The sequence below is a fragment of the Dendropsophus ebraccatus genome, chromosome 8, assembly GCF_027789765.1.
Source record: "Dendropsophus ebraccatus isolate aDenEbr1 chromosome 8, aDenEbr1.pat, whole genome shotgun sequence".
NCBI classification, from domain to species: Eukaryota; Metazoa; Chordata; class Amphibia; order Anura; family Hylidae; genus Dendropsophus; species Dendropsophus ebraccatus.
Genome location: NC_091461.1, coordinates 91,401,434 through 91,420,874, shown reverse-complemented (window position 1 = coordinate 91,420,874; position 19,441 = coordinate 91,401,434). Strand labels below are relative to the sequence as shown.

General features: G+C 44.5%; 2 protein-coding genes across 2 annotated transcripts in view; both read right to left on the bottom strand.

Annotated features, from left to right (window-relative positions):
• Positions 1-18,144, bottom strand: part of LOC138799564 (zinc finger protein 585A-like) — a 97,310-nt gene extending 79,166 nt beyond the window's left edge. The window contains exon 1 of the mRNA XM_069980926.1: positions 18,032-18,144. The gene's annotated coding sequence lies outside the window, so the exon portion shown is untranslated. The remainder of the gene's footprint in view (positions 1-18,031) is intronic.
• On the bottom strand, positions 8,946-10,591 carry LOC138799589 (oocyte zinc finger protein XlCOF6-like). The gene has a single exon (XM_069981001.1). The coding sequence runs from the start codon at positions 10,587-10,589 to the stop codon at positions 9,060-9,062; it is 1,530 nt and encodes a 509-aa protein (XP_069837102.1). The 5' UTR covers positions 10,590-10,591; the 3' UTR covers positions 8,946-9,059.
• Positions 18,145-19,441: the final 1,297 nt, after the last annotated feature.

Below are 19,441 nucleotides of genomic sequence, written 5' to 3'. Positions count from 1 at the left end.
CGTCAGTCCCTATCAGCCAATCAGTGCAGCACTGATTGGTTGAGTGGGACCGACGGGAGCCGGGAGCCTCACAGGCAGCCGCGGTGCCTAGCAGGTAATGTATGCTCCGGGCGCGGGCTGTGGGGTGTTAAAGGGCCCGGGTTACATATCCGCTGTGGGTATGTAACCCTATTCAACTTCACAGTACATGGATTCGCAGCAGATTTTGTTGCAAACTCGCAGCGTAAAATCCGCTGCAAATCCGGTACATGTGCCATAGCCAGGAAGAGCGGGACATGCATGCTGAGCAGTGACTTACTTCCGTCAATGCGAGTGCACCGCTCTTCTTGGTTGCAGTGGAAGTTTAGAATGCGCACCTCATCAGCGGCACGGGAACTGGAGGCCGAGATGCAATTAATATTCAAAAGGAGAAGGGAGGAACCACCAAGGAGGAGGCGGGACAGAGTGCAGGACGGCCGGAGAGCCGCAACTCCTCTTTGACACTTTGTTACACTGAGAAAATGAAGATTGTACATTTTCTGCTACATGGACGGATAAGCTACAGGTATCATGTTGTATACAGGAATGTGATCTAACACTGTCAGCAACTTAGATCATGTTCGAGCACTGACAGATTCCCTTTAAAGAGGATGTACCAACAGGTCCATCCTCTTTAACATGAACCCACGAATCGAACGCCGGCATGGGAAAGCCGGTGCCGCGGTCCGTTTTTCGGACCGCGGCCCGGTTCCCGTGCATGGCACCATTCTATGCACCGGAACCGGCTGGTGCTTAAGAACTGGAGGCCGGCCGGCCCGCCCCCAGTGGGAGGGAATTCCCTCCCCTATATGACGCAGCTCCCTTAGAATGAATGGAGCTGCGTCAATGAGGGAAGGGAATTCCCTCCCACTGGGGGCGGCCCAGCCGGCCTCCAGCGCTTGAGCACTGTCCGGTTTCGGTGCATAGAACGGCGCCGTGCACGGGAACCGGGCCGCGGTCCGAAAAACGCGGAAAAATCCACTAAAAATGTGATGTGAATGGGGCCTTCTATGGAAAACTTGTGACCATGAGGACTTACATGGATGGCAATAACCAGTAATCTATAGGATTTCTCCCACCTTTCCTGCACTGGGATCTATTTTTGTGGTAGAACAGATCGACCAAATACAGGTGTGCATGCAACTTTAGGCTATGTTACCACAGCAGGAGTTTATCAATAGACAGCCGTCATTTCGGGCTAATGATGGCTGCAAATAACTATCATGAACATTACTTGTGGCCGTCATTTCAGGCTAAAGTCCCTTTGTGAGAACATAGCCTTACAATAATTCAGTGGGACCATATGAGCTTCCGCTCTTCTGAAGGTGTTAGCTTATATACAGTATATCTGGTATAGAGTAAGCCGCAGGCCCCAAGATGGTGCTTGTCTCCTGAGGAAAACAGCGCAGCTACTGACAACATGAATACTAACATACCTTGACCATTGATGAGGTCATGACCATGTGATCAGTAACAAGCAAAGGAATCAGGCTGGGATGCTGGAGAAGCTAAAAGACTTTTGATGATATCATGATCATGTGATCAGCTACAGGTAAAGTCAGGCTCCAGGTTGTGCTTCTGTAGGAGCTAAAGGACCTTTGATGAGGTCATGACCACATGACCAGTTACATGTATATTAGGAGTCAGGTTAAAATTTTAAATTTAGAATAACCAATATTAGGTCAAGGAGAATTAATTAGACAAAAATTAAAATTTTTCAAATGGAGGTGTTTTCAAATTTTTAATAATTTTAGTGCAAGAAAAAGAATGGAGACAATACAGTTGGAGGAGATGTGAATTTTTCTGTGGCATTCACTTGCACTGACCCCCTTACTTATTAAAGGGGTAGTGCTATGCTCAGCCAATCGTGGTTGAGCAGCTGGTGACGCGGCAGAGGGGGGGCGGCATGAGGGAGGGCTGGAGCGGTCTGGGCGACCTCCTGAAGATCACGTGTTGGACCCAAGATAGCGGCCGGGGTTGACAGCGATTCAATAAGTGCACCACACTTCCGGGGTCAGAAGAACACGGGAAGGGGGCCATTCACTTACATAGCACACATTACAAAGTTGTATAACTTTGTAATGTGTGTTATTTAGTGAATAAATGTTAAACGCCGCACTACCCCTTTAAAGAGATTGTCCAGGGAAAAAAAAAATCACTGTTCCCCTATCCACAGGATAGGGGAAAAGTAGGAGGTGGCGGGGGGGGGGGGGGGGGGGCGGCCTCTGTACCCCTAGCCAATCTCCGTATCGGGCCCTGCCGCCTCTGTTATGAACAGAGTATGGCATGCGACCCACTTCTCTATTTATTCCTATAAAGCGCCGGAAAGAGCGGGGTACGTCAGAAGAGCATATTCTGCTATGCAAATAATTGATTATGCAAATTTGCATAATCAATAAAAACAGTGCCATTTATTTGCCACAATTTGAAAAAAATCGCTGTAAAAGCCAGGAAAAACACAGCAAAACCGCACTGTGTGAACACAGCCTAAGCCAAATCTCTAGCACTCGCTGGGAGCAGTTAATATGAAATAATTTTTTTGTTGAGAACTACACCTTTAAGGGTAACTTTAATCTTTAGTGGGCATCAGGATACGCTGTGAAACAAAACCTGTCACCACGCTCCCCATGCAAGCACATGCCGGATACGGTTTTCTTCCAGCAGCGCAGTTGATTGCATTGTATACAATAAGTAATATATAAGTGACTTTCGGCTATGATATTGTGTTGTAAACATGTACACCATTAGACTACGCCATTGTACACAATGCTGCTTGCAATAGGTACACTATATGGGGGGGCAGGGGTGAATTTATAATTTTGACGTACAAAAAACGTGGTCAACCACACATGTATTTAAGAAAAGTACAGTGGTACTTTGGTTTAAGAGTAACTTGGTTTATAAGCATTTTGGTTTAAGAGCTCAGAGTTTTTCAAAATTGTGACTTGGTTTAAGAGAATTGGTTTTGTTTATGAGCTCCCTGTACTGGGTGGGAGGGGGAGTGGGGGAGGGGCGTGGTCTGCATAGTGGGGTCTACAGCCCTGTACTCTGACCCAGGAAGTCTCCCTCACCTTCCATATCATAGCAGACCTACTTCAGGCTGGGGCTTACATCAGGGGACAGGACTGTGGAGGTAATCTCTCCATAGCTGTAACCCCTTTCTCCCCGGACAGAGAGCGCTGCATATATGTGCCCACATCTGTCCTGCTCATTCCTTCCTGCTCCCTGCAGTCTCTGTCAGCCTCTGTTTCTGAATGTTTGTTTCATTTGTTTTACATATTATTCAGAATAATAAATCATTATTTTTGGCGTGTGGACCAATTGTCTGCATTTCTATGATTTCTTATGGGACAATTGGCTTTGGTTTAAGAGTGATTTGGATTACAAGCACGGTCCCGGAACGAATTATGCTCGTAATCCAAGGTACCACTGTATATGTAAATCAATGGGAAATTGATTCTGCTGTATGTCATATAGCAGCAGCCATTAACGTGCACATTTATTTCCTTTTCAAGGGTATAAAACGTATGTTTTATGGAAACAAAAAAGCAGTGTGAACCTAGCCCTCCTCGTGAGATCACGTATATGCGGGGTTTATGTTACTTGTTTCAGCTTTGCAAACACCGTCACTGCGATTTGTAAGATGCTAAATCATGATAGAGTTTACTTTCATCAAAGTTCCAAGCTGCCTGTGGAAATCAGGGGCAGGTTCCCTTTCATTTAGATAATAAATGTCATATAAGTTATCGCTGAATGCTTTACCAGGCTTATGCACTCCCCATCATTCAGCACTCAGTACCCCAAAATGACAAAGGGAGAATAGAGCGGACCTTTAGACCTTGATTGGAGTTACCTGTCATAAATTCAGCTGATTGGGACAGGACTTAGGGTCCTTTTACATTTAAAGATTTGTTTCAACATGTGCCTTTATGCGGCACGAATTGAGCAACAGGACTGCATGAATGATCCTTGTATCATTCGTGCAGCCATGGAAATTGACAGCACATAGCATAGCATTGATCAGTATATGCAATCTAATGATTGCATATATTAATAAAAAGTGTAAAAATATAATTTTTTAAAAATATTTTAAGAAAACCCTCTCTCAATGAAAAGCAGGATTACTAACCGGTAATCTTGTTTTCATAAGCCCATGACAGCACCCCTGGAGAGGACCTCCCACCGCAGGACAGGAAACCTGTGAAGATAAAAGCTTGACACACCTCTCCACACCTCAGTTCAGAACAAGTATTCCAGCGGAAATAATAACTAAAGTCAGTAAAATAAAATTAATTTGCCAATTATAAAGGGAACTTTAGGGAGGGTATACATGAGGGGTGCTGTCATGGGCTTATGAAAACAAGATTACCGGTTAGTAATCCTGCTTTTACCCTGACGCCCAATGACAGCACCCCTGGAGGATTAAGCTAGTAATTCTAGTTAGGGGGGGACTACAGCTGACAAAACTTTGCGGCCGAAAGACAAGTCTGAGATAGGATTTAACTGGAGTCTATAATGTCTCAAAAAGGTATGAACCGAGGACCAAGTTGCAGCTTTACATATTTGGTCTATGGTGGCATCTGCTCTTTCTGCCCAAGATGTGGCGACTGCTCTGGTAGAATGGGCTGTAAAATAGGCAGGAGGACTTACTTTCTGAGCTTCATATGCCATAATGATAGCCTGTCTTATCCATCTACTAACAGTAGGTTTAGAAGCTGCTTTACCTTTGTTAGTGCCCAGAAACTGTACTAAAAGGTTCTCGGCCTGACGGAAGCTACTAGTAACTTCCAGGTACTTGAGGAGGCATCGCCTTACGTCTAAGGTATGAAAAGACTGTTCCCTGCTATTTGTGGCATTAGTACCAAAGGAAGGAAGAACTATGGGTCTATTCACACGTCAGTATATTTTTCCAATCCGCAAATTTCAGTCAGTATACAATCCGCAAATTCAGTCCGTATTGCATCCGTATTGCATCCGTATTGCATCCGTATTGCTTCAGTAAAATACAGACCCCATAGAGTTGTATTGGATGTGTCAGTTACTGTCCGTACTAGGGTCTGTCCTTTTTTTTTTGCGGAACGGATTGCAGCCCAGTACACAACACGGATGTGTGTATAGGTCCATTGAAATACATTGGTCCTATATTATTGCGGATCCGCAATTGCGGACAGGAACAGGATGTGTGAATAGGGCCTATCTCTTGATCTTTGTGAAAATCTGAGACTACCTTGGGAAGAAAAGATGGAAGTGTCTTCATGATGACTCTGTCATCTAGTACCTGGGTATAGGGAGGAAAGGCTGACAGGGCTTGTAAATCTCCTACTCTGCGGGCCGTGGTGATCGCTAAAAGAAAGGAGAGTTTGAGAGACAGGATCTTAATGGGCAGATCATCTAAAGGTTCAAAAGGTGGGCCTGTCAGAGCATCTAGTACTAGATTAAGATCCCAAGGGGGTTCCGTAACCCTCTTTGTATGAAAAGAATCTTCATCCCGGATGGGACGCTTCACAGGCCTCCTATCCGCAGGACAGGAAACCTGAACTGAGGTGTGGAGAGGTGTGTCAAGCTTTTATCTTCACAGGTTTCCTGTCCTGCGGTGGGAGGTCCTCTCCAGGGGTGCTGTCATTGGGCGTCAGGGTAAAGTTGAACACCTCCTTTCCTATTATACAAATAAAAATATGTAAAAAAAAAACACACACACAACAAAAAATTATATATCATAGTGTGCAGAATTGTTCTATCTATTAAAATATAGAAGTAAGGGGGAGATTTATCAAACAATGGTGTAAAGTGAAACTGGCTCAGTTGCCCCTAGCAACCAGATTCCACCTTTCATTCCTCACAGACCCTTTGGAAAATGAAAGGTGGAATCTGATTGGTTGCTAGGGGCAACTGAGCCAGTTTCACTTTACACCATGTTTAATAAATCACCCTTATTGTTCCTGCATGGTGAACAGCGTAAACGAAAAAAAGTATCAGAAACAAAGTTATATAAAGTGATCTTTTTTTTTTTTTTTTTTAACAATATAATACCAATAAACACTAGAGATCATGGCGCAAAAAAATGACGCCCCAATCAGCCCTGTAGGTGGAAAAATAAAAGCATTACAGCTCTTTGAAAGCGGGGAGGAACATTGCTTCATTGTGACCTGGACATCTTTGTATCAAAGACCTTTGGTCATGAAGGGGTTTATAAAAAAAAAAGAGGACCAAATGTATCAACTTTTAAAGCTTTATTATAAAAAAAATAACACACAAAGACTGAAAAGGATTGCATACTAAGTGTTAAAAAACAGAAGAGAGAAATAACAAAGATCCAGACACCTATAATATCTGGGCCCAGATTTATCAATCTGTGTGAAACAAAAACTGGTGTCATTTGCCCACAGCGACCAATCACAGCTCAGGTTTCATCTTACCAGAGCTGTAAGCTGTGCTGTGATTGGTTGAAATGGGCGAATCACAACAGTTCACATAAATTGATAAATCTTCTGTTACTTTGCCTGTAGATAGAACTACCAGAATGTCAGCCCACGTATATGCTTTTATACGCCCCATATCCTATTACCTAGCCCAATGCTTACTGTTAGCAAGCACCAATCTTACAGATCAGTGCTTGTAGAGACAAGGCTCAACCACAGGAACAATCCCTGCATCATTCCTGCAGCTCTTAGCGTCCATCATTTGTCCACCGCACATCCATTATTACACAGGCAGCAAGGATTGTTTTTTTTTTTTTATTATTATGCCACTAAGGGTGTCAAGAGTGGTAGCAAATCTCCATACAAAAATCCTTCCTGCTTTGGGCAGTTCCTGTCACAGACAGAGGTGGCAGCAGAGAGCACTTTGTCAGACTGGAAAAAATACACAGTTGCTGCAGGGCATACAGCAGCTGATAAGCACTGGAGGATTTCAGATTTTTAAAGCGAATGTACCATCAGGTAAGTGTTGCATATCAATAAAACGGCGCCAGTGCCATGGTGAAAGGTAGAAAGAAAGGGGCGGGGGGGGGGAGGAGTGTATGGTGTGCCCTGAGCTTAAAGGGGTAGTGTGGCATTTCAAAATTATTCACTAAATAACACACATTACAAAGTTATACAAATTTGTAATGTATGTTATGTTAGTGAATGGCCGCCTTCCCCGTGTTCCCCCCCACCCACACCAGACCCGGAAGTGTGATGCACTATACTCACCTGATTCGTGTCGACCCCAGGCCGCCATCTTGGGACAATGTTGTCATCTTTGGGAGGCCGGCTGGACTGCTGCAGCCGTCCCTCATGCCGACCCCCCCTCTGCCACGTCATCAGCTGCTTAGCTGCGATTGGCTAAGCAATAACTAAGCTCAGCCAATCGCGGCTGAGCAGCTGATGACGCGTCCCTGATGCCGGCCCCCCTCTGGCGCGTCATCAGCTGCTCAGCCGCGATTGGCTGAGCTTAGTTATTGCATGAGGGACGGTCGGCCTCCCGAAGATTACATCATTGTCCCAAGATGGCGGCCAGGGTCGACACAAATCAGGTGAGTATAGTGCATCAGACTTCCGGGTCTGGCGTGGGGGGGGGGGAGGGGGACACGGGGAAGGGGGCCATTCACTAACATAACACACATTACAAAGTTGTATAACTTTGTAATGTGTGTTATTTAGTGAATAATTTTGAAACGCCGCACTACCCCTTTAAAGTACATGTACCATCAGTACATGCGCTTTAAGTTTTGCACATGGATAGAATGGCGCCGGCCCAGGGAAGCCAGAGCCGCGGTCCTTTTTTTGAACTACAGCCCGGTTCTGCGTACAGAGCCGCTCTATTCCCAGGCAGCGGTGCTGAAGCACTGGAGACGGGCCGGCAAACCCACAGTGGGAGGAAACCCCCTTCCCTCTTTGACGCAGCTCCATTGAAGCCACGTCACAGAGGGGGTGGGCCGGCCCATCTCCAGTGCTTCAGCCCCGAAGAGTGCCCACTAATAGACCATGCGTGGGAACTGGGCCGTGGTTCAAAAAGAGGACATATGATATGCAACAATTAAAGTGATGGTACATTCGCTTTAAATAGAAGTAAATTACAAATCTATATAACTTTCTGCTACCAGTTGATCTGAAAGAAATACATTTTCACCAGCATTCCCCTTTAAGTTCCATACAGTACCTAAATAAATTACCTTTTTTACACATGTAATTTAAAACCAAACATAAATAGATGATAAAAAAAAAAAAAAATCGAAAGTTTTGCATAAAAAAATCTAAAATCTACTAGAAAGAATGTTCTCTTTATAACTTTTAAAAATATAAATAATAAAATAAAGAGCTTCAAATGTAATAAAACCTTTTACTTGCCTCTCCATTATATTTGTTCTGTGGCCTCAGTGATGGCTGTACTACTGGCATCATGGCTCTCATCGCTGAGCAGTGATGCTAGTACAGAGTATCACCACCGATTAGCACGGTTTAGGGTAGGTATGGGATTCTTGTAAATTTCCAATAGAAGCAGATTATTCGCCAAGAAGGAACACTGCAACATGATTGTATCAGCTCACCATACCTCAGTGATAGTTATATTGAGGCTCTCCGGAATTAGAAGCACGAGAGACCTATACTGCGGGCCGTGCATGTATACCTGCATGGTATGGATTTACGGGGGTTAAAAATGTGCAGCGTGGGGCAGTACCACCATTACATTATCCACAAACCGAACATTCTTCGTTATTACATTGAAGGACAACAAGATCTGAGCTACTTCTCAGTGTGAGTTGCTTGATGATTAAGGAGAATTGATTTGCGAGCATAACGTTTCCCACATTCTGCACATGAATATATTTTCTCATGAGTTTTTTCCCCGTGTGAGTATCATGTTTAACAAGAGTTGCTTTACTTGAGAAACATTTCCGACGTTCTGAACATGAAAATGTTTTTTCCCCTGTATGAGTTTTGTCATGATTAACAAGATTTCCTTTACTCGAGAAACATTTCCCACATTCTGAACATGAAAATGTTTTTTTACACTTCCTAAGTTTTCTGATGTGCATTTGAGAAAGAATTTACACAATCTGGCTATGGTAATGACGAACTCTTGTGAATGTTCTGATGTTTAATAAGCGTTGTTTTCTGTGAGAAACACTGCCCGCATTCTTGAGAGGAAAATGGCTTCTCCCCTGTGTGAGTTATCTGATGTTTGACAAGACCAGATTTCTGAGAACAACCTTTTCCACATATATTACATAAATATGGCTTCACCCCTGTGTGAATTCTATGATGTCTTTCAAGATTTATTTTCTGAGTAAAACTTTTGCCACATTCTGAACATGAAAATGGCTTTTCCCCTGTGTGAGTTTTTTCATGTTTAACAAGAGTTCCTTTACTCGAGAAACATTTCCCACATTCTGAACATGAAAATGGCATTTTCCCTGTGTGAGTTTTTTTATGTTTAACAAGAGTTTCTTTACTCGAGAAACATTTCCCACATTCTGAACATGAAAATGTTTTTTCCACTTTGTAAGTTTTCTGATGTGCAATAAGAGGTGCTTCATTTGAGAAAGAATTTCCACATTCTGGAGATGGAAATGATGAATTCTTGTGACTGTTCTGATGTGTAATAAGAGACGATTTCTGTGAGAAACACTGCCCACATTCTTGACAGGAAAATGGCTTCTGCCCTGTGTGAGTCATCTGATGTTTGACAAGATCAGCTTTCTGAGAACAACCTTTTCCACATATATTACATAAATATGGCTTCACCCCTGTGTGAGTTCTATGATGTCTTTCAAGATTTGATTTCTGAATAAAACTTTTGCCACATTCTGAACATGAAAATGGCCTTTCCCCTGTATGGGTTTTTTCATGTTTAACAAGAATTTCTTTAAACAAGAAACATTTTCCACATTCTGAACATGAAAATGGCCTTTCCCCTGTGTGAGTTTTTTCATGTTTACCAAGAGTTCCTTTATTTGAGAAACATTTTCCACATTCTGAACATGAAAATGGTCTTTCCCCTGTGTGACTTTTTTCATGTTTAACAAGAGTCCCTTTACTCGAAAAACATGTCCCACATTCTGAACATGAAAATGGCTTTTCCCCTGTGTGAATTTTTTCATGATTAACAAGATTTTGTTTAGTCGAGAAACATTTCCCACATCCTGAACATGAAAATGGCTTTTCCCCTGTGTGAGTTTTTCCATGATTAACAAGAGTTCCTTTACTCGAGAAGCATTTTCCACATTCTGAACATGAAAATGGCTTTTCCCCTGTGTGAGTTTTTTCATGGTTAACAAGATTTTGTTTAGTCGAGAAACATTTCAAACATTCTGAACATGAAAATGTTTTTTCCACTTTGTAAGTTTTCTGAGGTGCTTCATTTGAGAAAGAATTTCCACATTCTGGATAAGGAAATGACGAATTCTTGTGAATGTTCTGATGTTTAATAAGAGTTGCTTTCCGTGAGAAACACTTCCCACATTCTTGACAGGAATATGGCTTCTGCAATGATGGGCCTTTGCTGTATTGAGTGGAGTCTTTATCTGAGTTATTGGCATGGTCTTCATTTATATGTTGAGCAGTACAATCTTTCTCTGTGTTGCTGGTCATGCAATCTGCCAAAAATAAAACTGTTATGTTTCCTGTAACCTTCATTGTTGTTTCGAGAACTTATGATTTTTACACATGTTAAAAGACAACGATCAGCAGATGATCAGTCCTTCGGCTTTAATACACAGAGATCTGTCCCAATCGGACTAATTCAGCAAATAATCACTCTGTGTAATAGGGCCGAGTGAGGGTGCATCCCTATCTGGGACCCGCAACTATCTTCAGACTGAGGGCTCCGTTGCCCCCTCTGACCTGTTCATGGCTACCTATGGGCCGCATAACAGGCATATGTTTATCGGGGGTGAAGTGTAGGTTTAGATCTCTGCTTGCTAATTGTGAATGAAAACATTCTAGCTCCATCCAGACTCTTAACAACATCTATAACACAATATACAGAGCTGTGAGGCAAAGACAGGTGCGTATGCCTACATTCACTGACAGCAAACAGAGATAGAACTATAACTTTTCATATTACAGAAAGCTAGGCTCAGGGACACATGTAAGTCTATGGAAGCAGAGATGATGCAGATAATGTCCTGGGGGTTGGGTTACCAAGTCAATAGACAGCTAACCCAGCCCCCACAGAGGAGATCACATGTCCTGTGAGGGAGGGGGGAAGAGTGAGCTAAGCGTGGTCATAGTGGACCCATAGTAGAGGATTTTAGACATCTAGAGCAGATAAGAAGGAGGAAAAAAACAGGGAAAGGGTGCAAGTTAGGTTATACATGTCTATTAGATGTAGGGTGGTATTGGGAAGGGGGGTTGTTTAGAATATTGTTTTTATTACCTGGATAACCCCTTTAAGACATCAGCGGCGGCAGGCAAGTCATAGCCATAACCCAGCTACAGCTCCCATCACCTGCTCATACTATGAGCAGATGATTGGAGCAGTAGTTTAGTGTATATAGTCTGGATCGGCGGGAATGCAGCGGATCGGCGGGCGGCAGGAATGCGGCGGATCGGCGGGCTTACTGTGATATCCTAATGTACTGAATGAATACTTTTATGCAATACTTTGGGAAGCAAGGACGCTTGCTCCCCAAAGTATTCCATAGATGTATTTATTCAATAAAGCACACTGTACACTACATTACATTACTTTACATAGACATCTATAGAAACAATAAAGTTCCATAGACTTCTACATATAGAGGGCCCTCTGCTGGACACTCCATAGGAATTACAACTTTCGTTGTGACGTCACTGTATCTGAGAGAATTCTAACACTTCCTGATCTACTAAATTAAGGGAAATAGCCCTATACGTGCATTTCCCATAATTAATGTACATTAGAAATTTGTATAACTTTTCATTTGTATAACTTTTCATAAGTAATAACATATCAAAAATTTATTTTGGCCGGACTTCTCCTTTAACCCCTTAACGACCGCGGGCGTAAGTGTACGCCCCCAAAACCCGTGCCTTAACGCAAACGGGCGTACATTTACGCCCGCTGTTTCCCCGATCGCTGCGTGTGTATAGCAGGCCATCCCTGCTTGTCGGCACGGGGGGTGATTAACCCCTCCCGTGCTGACGATCGCCGCTATTGGCTGATCAATTCAGATCAGCATATGGCGGCGATCTGCAGCTTTCCGGGTCACCGGTGACCCGATGGCCCGGAAAGCAATGGCGACCGAGGACGACACCGACCGCCATTACTGTTAAAAGTAACGGTGGCCACGGTGCCACGTCCCGATCGCCGGGACCGGCCGGCCGGCCAGGAGCGGCCGGCCGATCACGGCGATATAAGTACCCCATGAAAGGGTTAAATACCTGCTGTGGACACCTCAGCTAGGTAGCTGAGGTGTCCAGAGCAGGTATTGACCCATACTCAACGGATCCAGCGTCCCGATCGCGTCTTTCGGGTTCCGAACGTGACTTCCGGGTTCCGAACGCGTCATCGTCTTCGTCGGCGTCTTCGTCTTTTTCCGGCGGTCCCCATCGGTAATCATCGGCTCCAGCGTCGTCAAACTTCGGCTTTTTCCGGAATTGGCGTTCTACTGCCCCCTAGCGGCTGATAAGTGTATATAATACACATATCAGTAGCTATAGGGTTGAAGAAAGATTTTTTTTTTTTTCCCCAATTTTTTTTTTTTTCTATTTTCCGCACCCTATCGCCGCTGAGTGCTGATCAGCATCGCACGTAAGTGCGCCGCTGATCAGCAACTCCTCCTTTTTGGTGTAGAGTGTTTTTTTCTATATCCTACAGCCACGGTCTGCTTATAAGTACCGCACATAAGTGCGGCATTTATCAGCAACTCCTTTCTTGGTGTAGTTTTTTTTTTTTATACTTAATGTTAAAAAAACATGTAAAAAACACCATTACACTACACGGAATAAAGTTTTACACTACACCACTACATACCCCATATACCAATCCCCGTATAAAGATGACCCCCAGGGTGTTTTCGGTGTCGGACGCATACGCTATTATTGCCTCCGACACCGAAACAGCCAGTGAGGATGAATGGGGGGGTCCTTTGTTCCTCCATTCATCCTCATCCTCATCATCCAGTGACGTGTCTGGGGGTAGCGTAGCGTACACTGCCCCCCAGACACGTCTTTTCCGCCAGTACCGTCCCAATAAGAGATCACAGTATGGCGTGAAATTCTACAAACTCTGTGAGCGTACCTCTGGGTACTATACAGATTTAGGGTACGTGCACACTGCGGAATGGCGAAGGATAACCCTTTGTGCATTCCGCAGCTGGCACCCGCCGGCGGACTGATGCAGGCGCGCGTCTCCACCCGTGTCATAGACTCCATGTTATGCTTGGGCGGATTCCATCGTCCGTCCAAAGAATGAACACATTTGACGGAGAGCGGAATCCGCCCGTGCATAGAATGGAGTCTATGACACGGACGGAGACGCGCGCCCGCATCAGTCTGCTAGTGGGTGCCAGCTGCGGAATGCACAAAGGGTTATCCTTCGCCATTCCGCATTCTGCACTTAGAGTGTATGAAGGAAGGGACACCCAAATCCAGCCCCCAGATGCCCCCCCCCCCATCCTCTGAGTTAGTGGGGAGATCGTTCGGGAACTGATCTTCCCACTGCTGGATAAAGGTTACCACCTGTACGGGGATAACTTTTATACCAGCACCCCCTCTTCCGGTCCCTCACTGCCCTGTAGCTTGCGGCATGATCCGAACATATCAGAAGTAGTAATAGCGCCCTAATATTTAGCAGCCATGGAGCGGACCCAGCTCTTCTGGATATGAAGGACCCCGTATCGCACCAGGACAACATTTTCCAGGTGACGTCCCCCACACTGGAAAACAGGAGACCCCAGAAGAAGTGCAGAGTGTGGCATAACAGGGGGATCAGGAAGGACGCCATTTTCCAGTGTGACACCTGTCCTGATCACCCCGGCCTCTGCATACTGGATCGCTTCAAGGCGCACCACACGTCACTGGGGTTCTACATTAGCTAAATTCTGTCCCTTACTCCTATTTCAGGGATCACGTTGATCCAGGGATTATTCTGATCGCCATTATGGAGTCAGGAAGGAATTTTTCCCCTGTGATGAGGCTACTGTCGTCTGCCTTACGAGGGTTTTTTGCCTTCCTCTGGATCAACACAGGTTGAATTTGATGGACACCTGTCATTTTCAACCTTATAAACTAATAATTGGCCTAATACCCCCAAATAAATTAGAATGGTCCCTTTTTCCCCAGCTAAATAGGTATGGCCGCCATTCCCATTAGAGGATGCCATGATGCAATTACAAAGCCTCTGTGCGGCCAGGACAGTAGAAACCCCCGACAAGTGACCCCATTCTGGAAACTACAGCCCATAAGGAATCTAACAAGGGGGGCAGCGGGGATATGGCCCCCTGGTGACGGCCACATTTGAGACGTGAAAATGAAAAAAATTTTCACGGCACATGTTCTACATATGTGCCTGTTACCAGTGGGGTCCATATGCTCACTGCACCCCTTGTTAGATTCCTTATGGGGTGTAGTTTCCAGAATGGGGTCACTTGTGGGGGGTTTCTACTGTCCTGGCAGCACAGGAGCTTTGTAATTGCGGCCATGGAGCGCCATTTGGATTTTGGAGGTTGGATTTGGCTAGAATGGATGATGAACGCCATGTCGCATTTATAGAGCCCTTGTGCTGCCAAGACAGTGGAAACCCCCCACAAGTGACCCCATTCTGGAAACTACACCCCTCAAGGAATCTAACAAGGGGTGCAATGAGGATATGGACCCCTTGATGACGGGCACATTTGTGCCGTGAAAGTGAAAAAATGAAATTTTTCACTTTCACGTCACATTGTTCCACATTTGTGCCCGTCACCAGTGGGGTCCATATGCTCACTGCACCCCTTGTTAGATTCCTTGAGGGGTGTAGTTTCCAGAATGGGGTCACTTGTGGGGGGTTTCCAGTGTTTTGGCAGCGCGAGGGCTCTGTAAATGCGACGTGGCCCTTGAAATCCATTCCAGTGAAATCCAGCTTCCAAAAGCCAATTGGCGCTCCTTCCCTTTGGAGGCTCGTCCTGCGCCCCCTTGGCACTTTATGTCCACATGTGGGGTATTTCCGTACTCGGGAGAAACTGCGCTACATGTTTTGTGTTTTTTTTTTCCTTTTATCCCTTTGTGAAAATGAAAAATTGAAGTCTAGAACAACGTTTTAGTGTAAAAAATACTTTTGTCTTTTTTCACGCCATATTGTTGGGAAAATCTGTGAAGCACCTGTGGGGTCCAGATGCTCACCTCACCCCTTGTTACATTCCTTGAGGGGTGTAGTTTTCTGAATGGTGTCCCTTTAGGGGTGTTTTTTAGGTTTTGGCACCCCAGAGCCTCTGCCAACCTGAAGTGGTACAGTCAGAAATGACCAAATATAACGGAGCCATTGAAATGCACTAGGCGCTCCCTTATATCTGAGGCTTGTGGTTGCGTCAAATAGCGCAATAGGGTCACATATGGGGTATTTCTATAAACTGCAGAAACAGGGCAATAAATATTGGGGTGCATTTCTCTGGTAATAAGTTTATAATTATGAAAAATATTGGATTACAATAAAATCTCTGCACAGAAAATTTAAATTTTCAAATTTCTTACACACTTAGCTTTTATTTCTGTGACTCCCCTAAAGGGTTAAAAAACTTTCTGGATGTGCTTTTGCAGAGTTTGGGGGGTGCAGTTTCTGAAATGGGGTGCTTTGTGGGGCTTTCTAACATACAGTCCCCTCAAATACACTTTAAACCTGAACAGGTCCCTAAAAATATCTGATTTTGAAATTTTACTGAAAATTTGGAAATTTGCTGCTAATGTTTTACGCTTTCTATTGTCTAAAAAAAATTAAATATAGTTTAATAAATGCTGCCAACATAAAGTAGACATGTTGCTAATGCTACTTAATATATAATTTATGTGGCATAACCATTTTCTGTATAAGCAGAAAAGGTTTAAAGTTGGAAAAATGCATTTTTTTACAATTTTTCACGTTATTTTGTTTTTTTTCATAAAGATTCGTAATAAGTATCGACTCCAATTTACAAGAAATGTGAAGTACAATATGTCACGAGAAAACAATCTCAGAATCAGCCGGATAGGTAAAAGCATCCCGAAGTTATTAATGAATAAAGTGACACAGGTCATATTCATAAAATTTGCTCCGGTCCTTAAGGCCATTTTAGGCCCGGTCCTTAAGGGGTTAATGGCAAATATCGGACGTTGTTTTAAAATAACAGTAATTATTTGCTATTAAATGGCAATCATCTACTCAATTTCAGCACCTCAGGTAGGGCCTGAGTAATTTGGCAATGGACAAAAGAAGCTGTAACTTATGTACCACGGTGGCACTGTGGCAGTCACAATATCACTTTTAGAGGTTTATATATTTAGTTGTGTATTACCTGATACAGTTTGGGGCTGTTGGATCTTTATGAGGTCTTTGTACAGATATTTGTGTCCTTCTATATACTCCCACTCCTCCATGGAGAAATGGACAGTGACATCCTGATACCTAACAGGAACCTGACACATAATAATAATAGTCATCATCCAGACACATAACCCCATTAATATTACAGTATAATGTCCCAGCATTCCCAGCAGCAGCGCTCACCTCTCCAGTCAGCAGTTCTAGGATCTTGTTGGTGAGTTCTAGGATCTTCTGTTCATTTATTTCCTCCTGTATTGGGAACTGAGGTGAAGCTTCTGTCATTTGGCTCAGCGTTCTTTCCTCCGACCCTTCGGACACAGGCGCCTGGCAGCGCTCACTAGAGACCTTCTTCACCACTTTGTAATCCTTTTTATACAGAGATACATTCAGATACATTTACAGACCCCCTCATCTCTTCATTCATACACATGTAATATGGCAGCATTCTCAGGATCTCTTACCTCTCCAGTAAGCCAGAAGATTATCTCTAGGGTGAGATTTAATATACCGTCTGCCATCTTGTTATTTTCCTTATGCATCCTTGGGGGAACAAAATGGTGGAAGAAAATTAGAGATGAACGAATCTACAGTATTAACGAAGCGCTTTGCTACAATCGGCCGCTGGCTTGTCACCCGGCTTCCCTTGAACTCCGCTCCGCTGAAAAAACTGGATGCAGTCCTAGGACAGCATCTAGATTTGCCAGGCACCCGGAGCAGAGATAAAGAGAAGCTGGCTGACAAGCTGACAGCCGATTGTAGAAAAGCGCTTTCCTATTACTTTAGATTTGCTTATCCCTAAAGAAAATAATCTTATGACGATATTGAATGAGGGGGTGTTATATTGTAGGAATCTGAATATAAGGAAAATGCGCCAATGTCAATCACACAGAAACAGCAAGTACCAGAAATATGGAGGAACAATTGGAGAGAACTAGTTGAACACATTGACTTTCGTTCATGTTTAGCTCCCTGTAACCTTATCCTGCAGTACATTTACATTTGTCACATTCTTTGCCACACACACATTCGCCTTTCATCACCAGTGAAAAGCTATGGCGACTGATAGCATGGTGGAACTTTAGTAGATTGTACTGATGTTTTATTGATTGTATTACATGGACAAGCCCTTAAACAGGGTGTTTTCTGGGATTAGAAAAACATAGCTGCTTTATTTTAACCCTTAGATGACCCATAACATACCTGTATGCCATAGCATTGCTAAGGGGGTACAGACAGGGCTCATGAGTTGAGCCCTCTCTGTACTACCCACTTCTGACTGCTATCAGCAGTCAGGGACCGCAGCTCGGCCATATCGGCTAATTAACCATTTAGATGCTGCAGTCAAATCAGACAGCTGCATTTAAAAGACTTTTAAAAGGCTATGTTTTAATGGCAGCCCTATTGCTGCATCCATCTTCTGCAGCCATGGGGAATCAAACGCAGAGGGCTTGAGTTCAAACAATATTGCCGGACCTGAACATTTTATAGGTTTGCTCATCACTACTAGTAAAACCTAATAGATCCTAATAGATAAAAACCATTAACAAAAACATACCTTCACCCACACAGGAATTAGTTGCAAAAACTTCCTGAACTACAAAGCCACTGATGATGTCATGATCATGTGAACAGTAACAGGCATAGGAGGAGGGTGGAGGCTAGAATGTAGTTGCCAGAGGTAGGTCTTGAGGACCTTTGATGATGTCATGCCCATGTGACCAGCCTCATGTGTGGGAGGAGCTATCATCCTCTGCTCGGTTTTCTATGAGGCGGCTGGTTTCCCGCCTTTCATGAGGCAGCAGTATAGTGAGTGCAGTGTATATGATCAGCAGGAGGTAAACCACTGTTTTGAGGGGTGTGTGGGTGCACTGTTATGTGATGCTCTGCAGGGTCAGTGTGTGTGGGTGCAATGTTCTGCAGGGAGAGGTTTGTGGGTGCACTGTTATGTGATGCTCTGCAGGGAGAGGTTTGTAGGTGCACTGTTATGTGATGCTCTGCAGGGAGAGGTTTGTGGGTGCACTGTTATGTGATGCTCTGCAGGGAGAGGTTTGTGGGTGCACGGTTATGTGATGCTCTGCAGGGTCAGTGTGTGTGTGTGGGTGCACTGTTATGTGATGCTCTGCAGGGACAGGTGTGTGGGTGCACTGTTATGTGATGCTCTGCAGGGAGAGGTTTGTGGGTGCACGGTTATGTGATGCTCTGCAGGGTCAGTGTGTGTGTGGGTGCACTGTTATGTGATGCTCTGCAGGGAGAGGTGTGTGGGTGCACTGTTATGTGATGCTCTGCAGGGACAGGTTTGTGGGTGCACTGTTATGTGATGCTCTGCAGGGAGAGGTTTGTGGGTGCACTGTTATGTGATGCTCTGCAGGGACAGGTTTGTGGGTGCACTGTTATGTGTTATGTGATGCTCTGCAGGGTTAGTGTGTGCGGGTGCACTGTTATGTGATGCTCTGCAGGGACAGGTTTGTGGGTGCACTGTTATGTGATACTCTGCAGAGACAGGTTTGTGGGTGCACTGTTATGTGATGCTCTGCAGGGTCAGTGTGTGTGGGTGCACTGTTATGTGATGCTCTGCAGGGAGAGGTTTGTGGGTGCACGGTTATGTGATGCTCTGCAGGGTCAGTGTGTGTGTGGGTGCACTGTTATGTGATGCTCTGCAGGGAGAGGTGTGTGGGTGCACTGTTATGTGATGCTCTGCAGGGACAGGTTTGTGGGTGCACTGTTATGTGATGCTCTGCAGAGACAGGTTTGTGGGTGCACTGTTATGTGATGCTCTGCAGGGTCAGTGTGTGTGGGTGCACTGTTATGTGATGCTCTGCAGGGAGAGGTGTGTGGGTGCACTGTTATGTGATGCTCTGCATGGACAGTTGTGTGGGTGCACTGTTATGTGATGCTCTGCAGGGACAGGTTTGTGGGTGCACTGTTATGTGATGCTCTGCAGGGAGAGGTTTGTGGGTGCACTGTT

Bases quoted from the DNA above. Each gene is read 5' to 3' on its own strand.
- LOC138799589 (XM_069981001.1), bottom strand. From the start codon at position 10,589: ATGACCAGCAACACAGAGAAAGATTGTACTGCTCAACATATAAATGAA.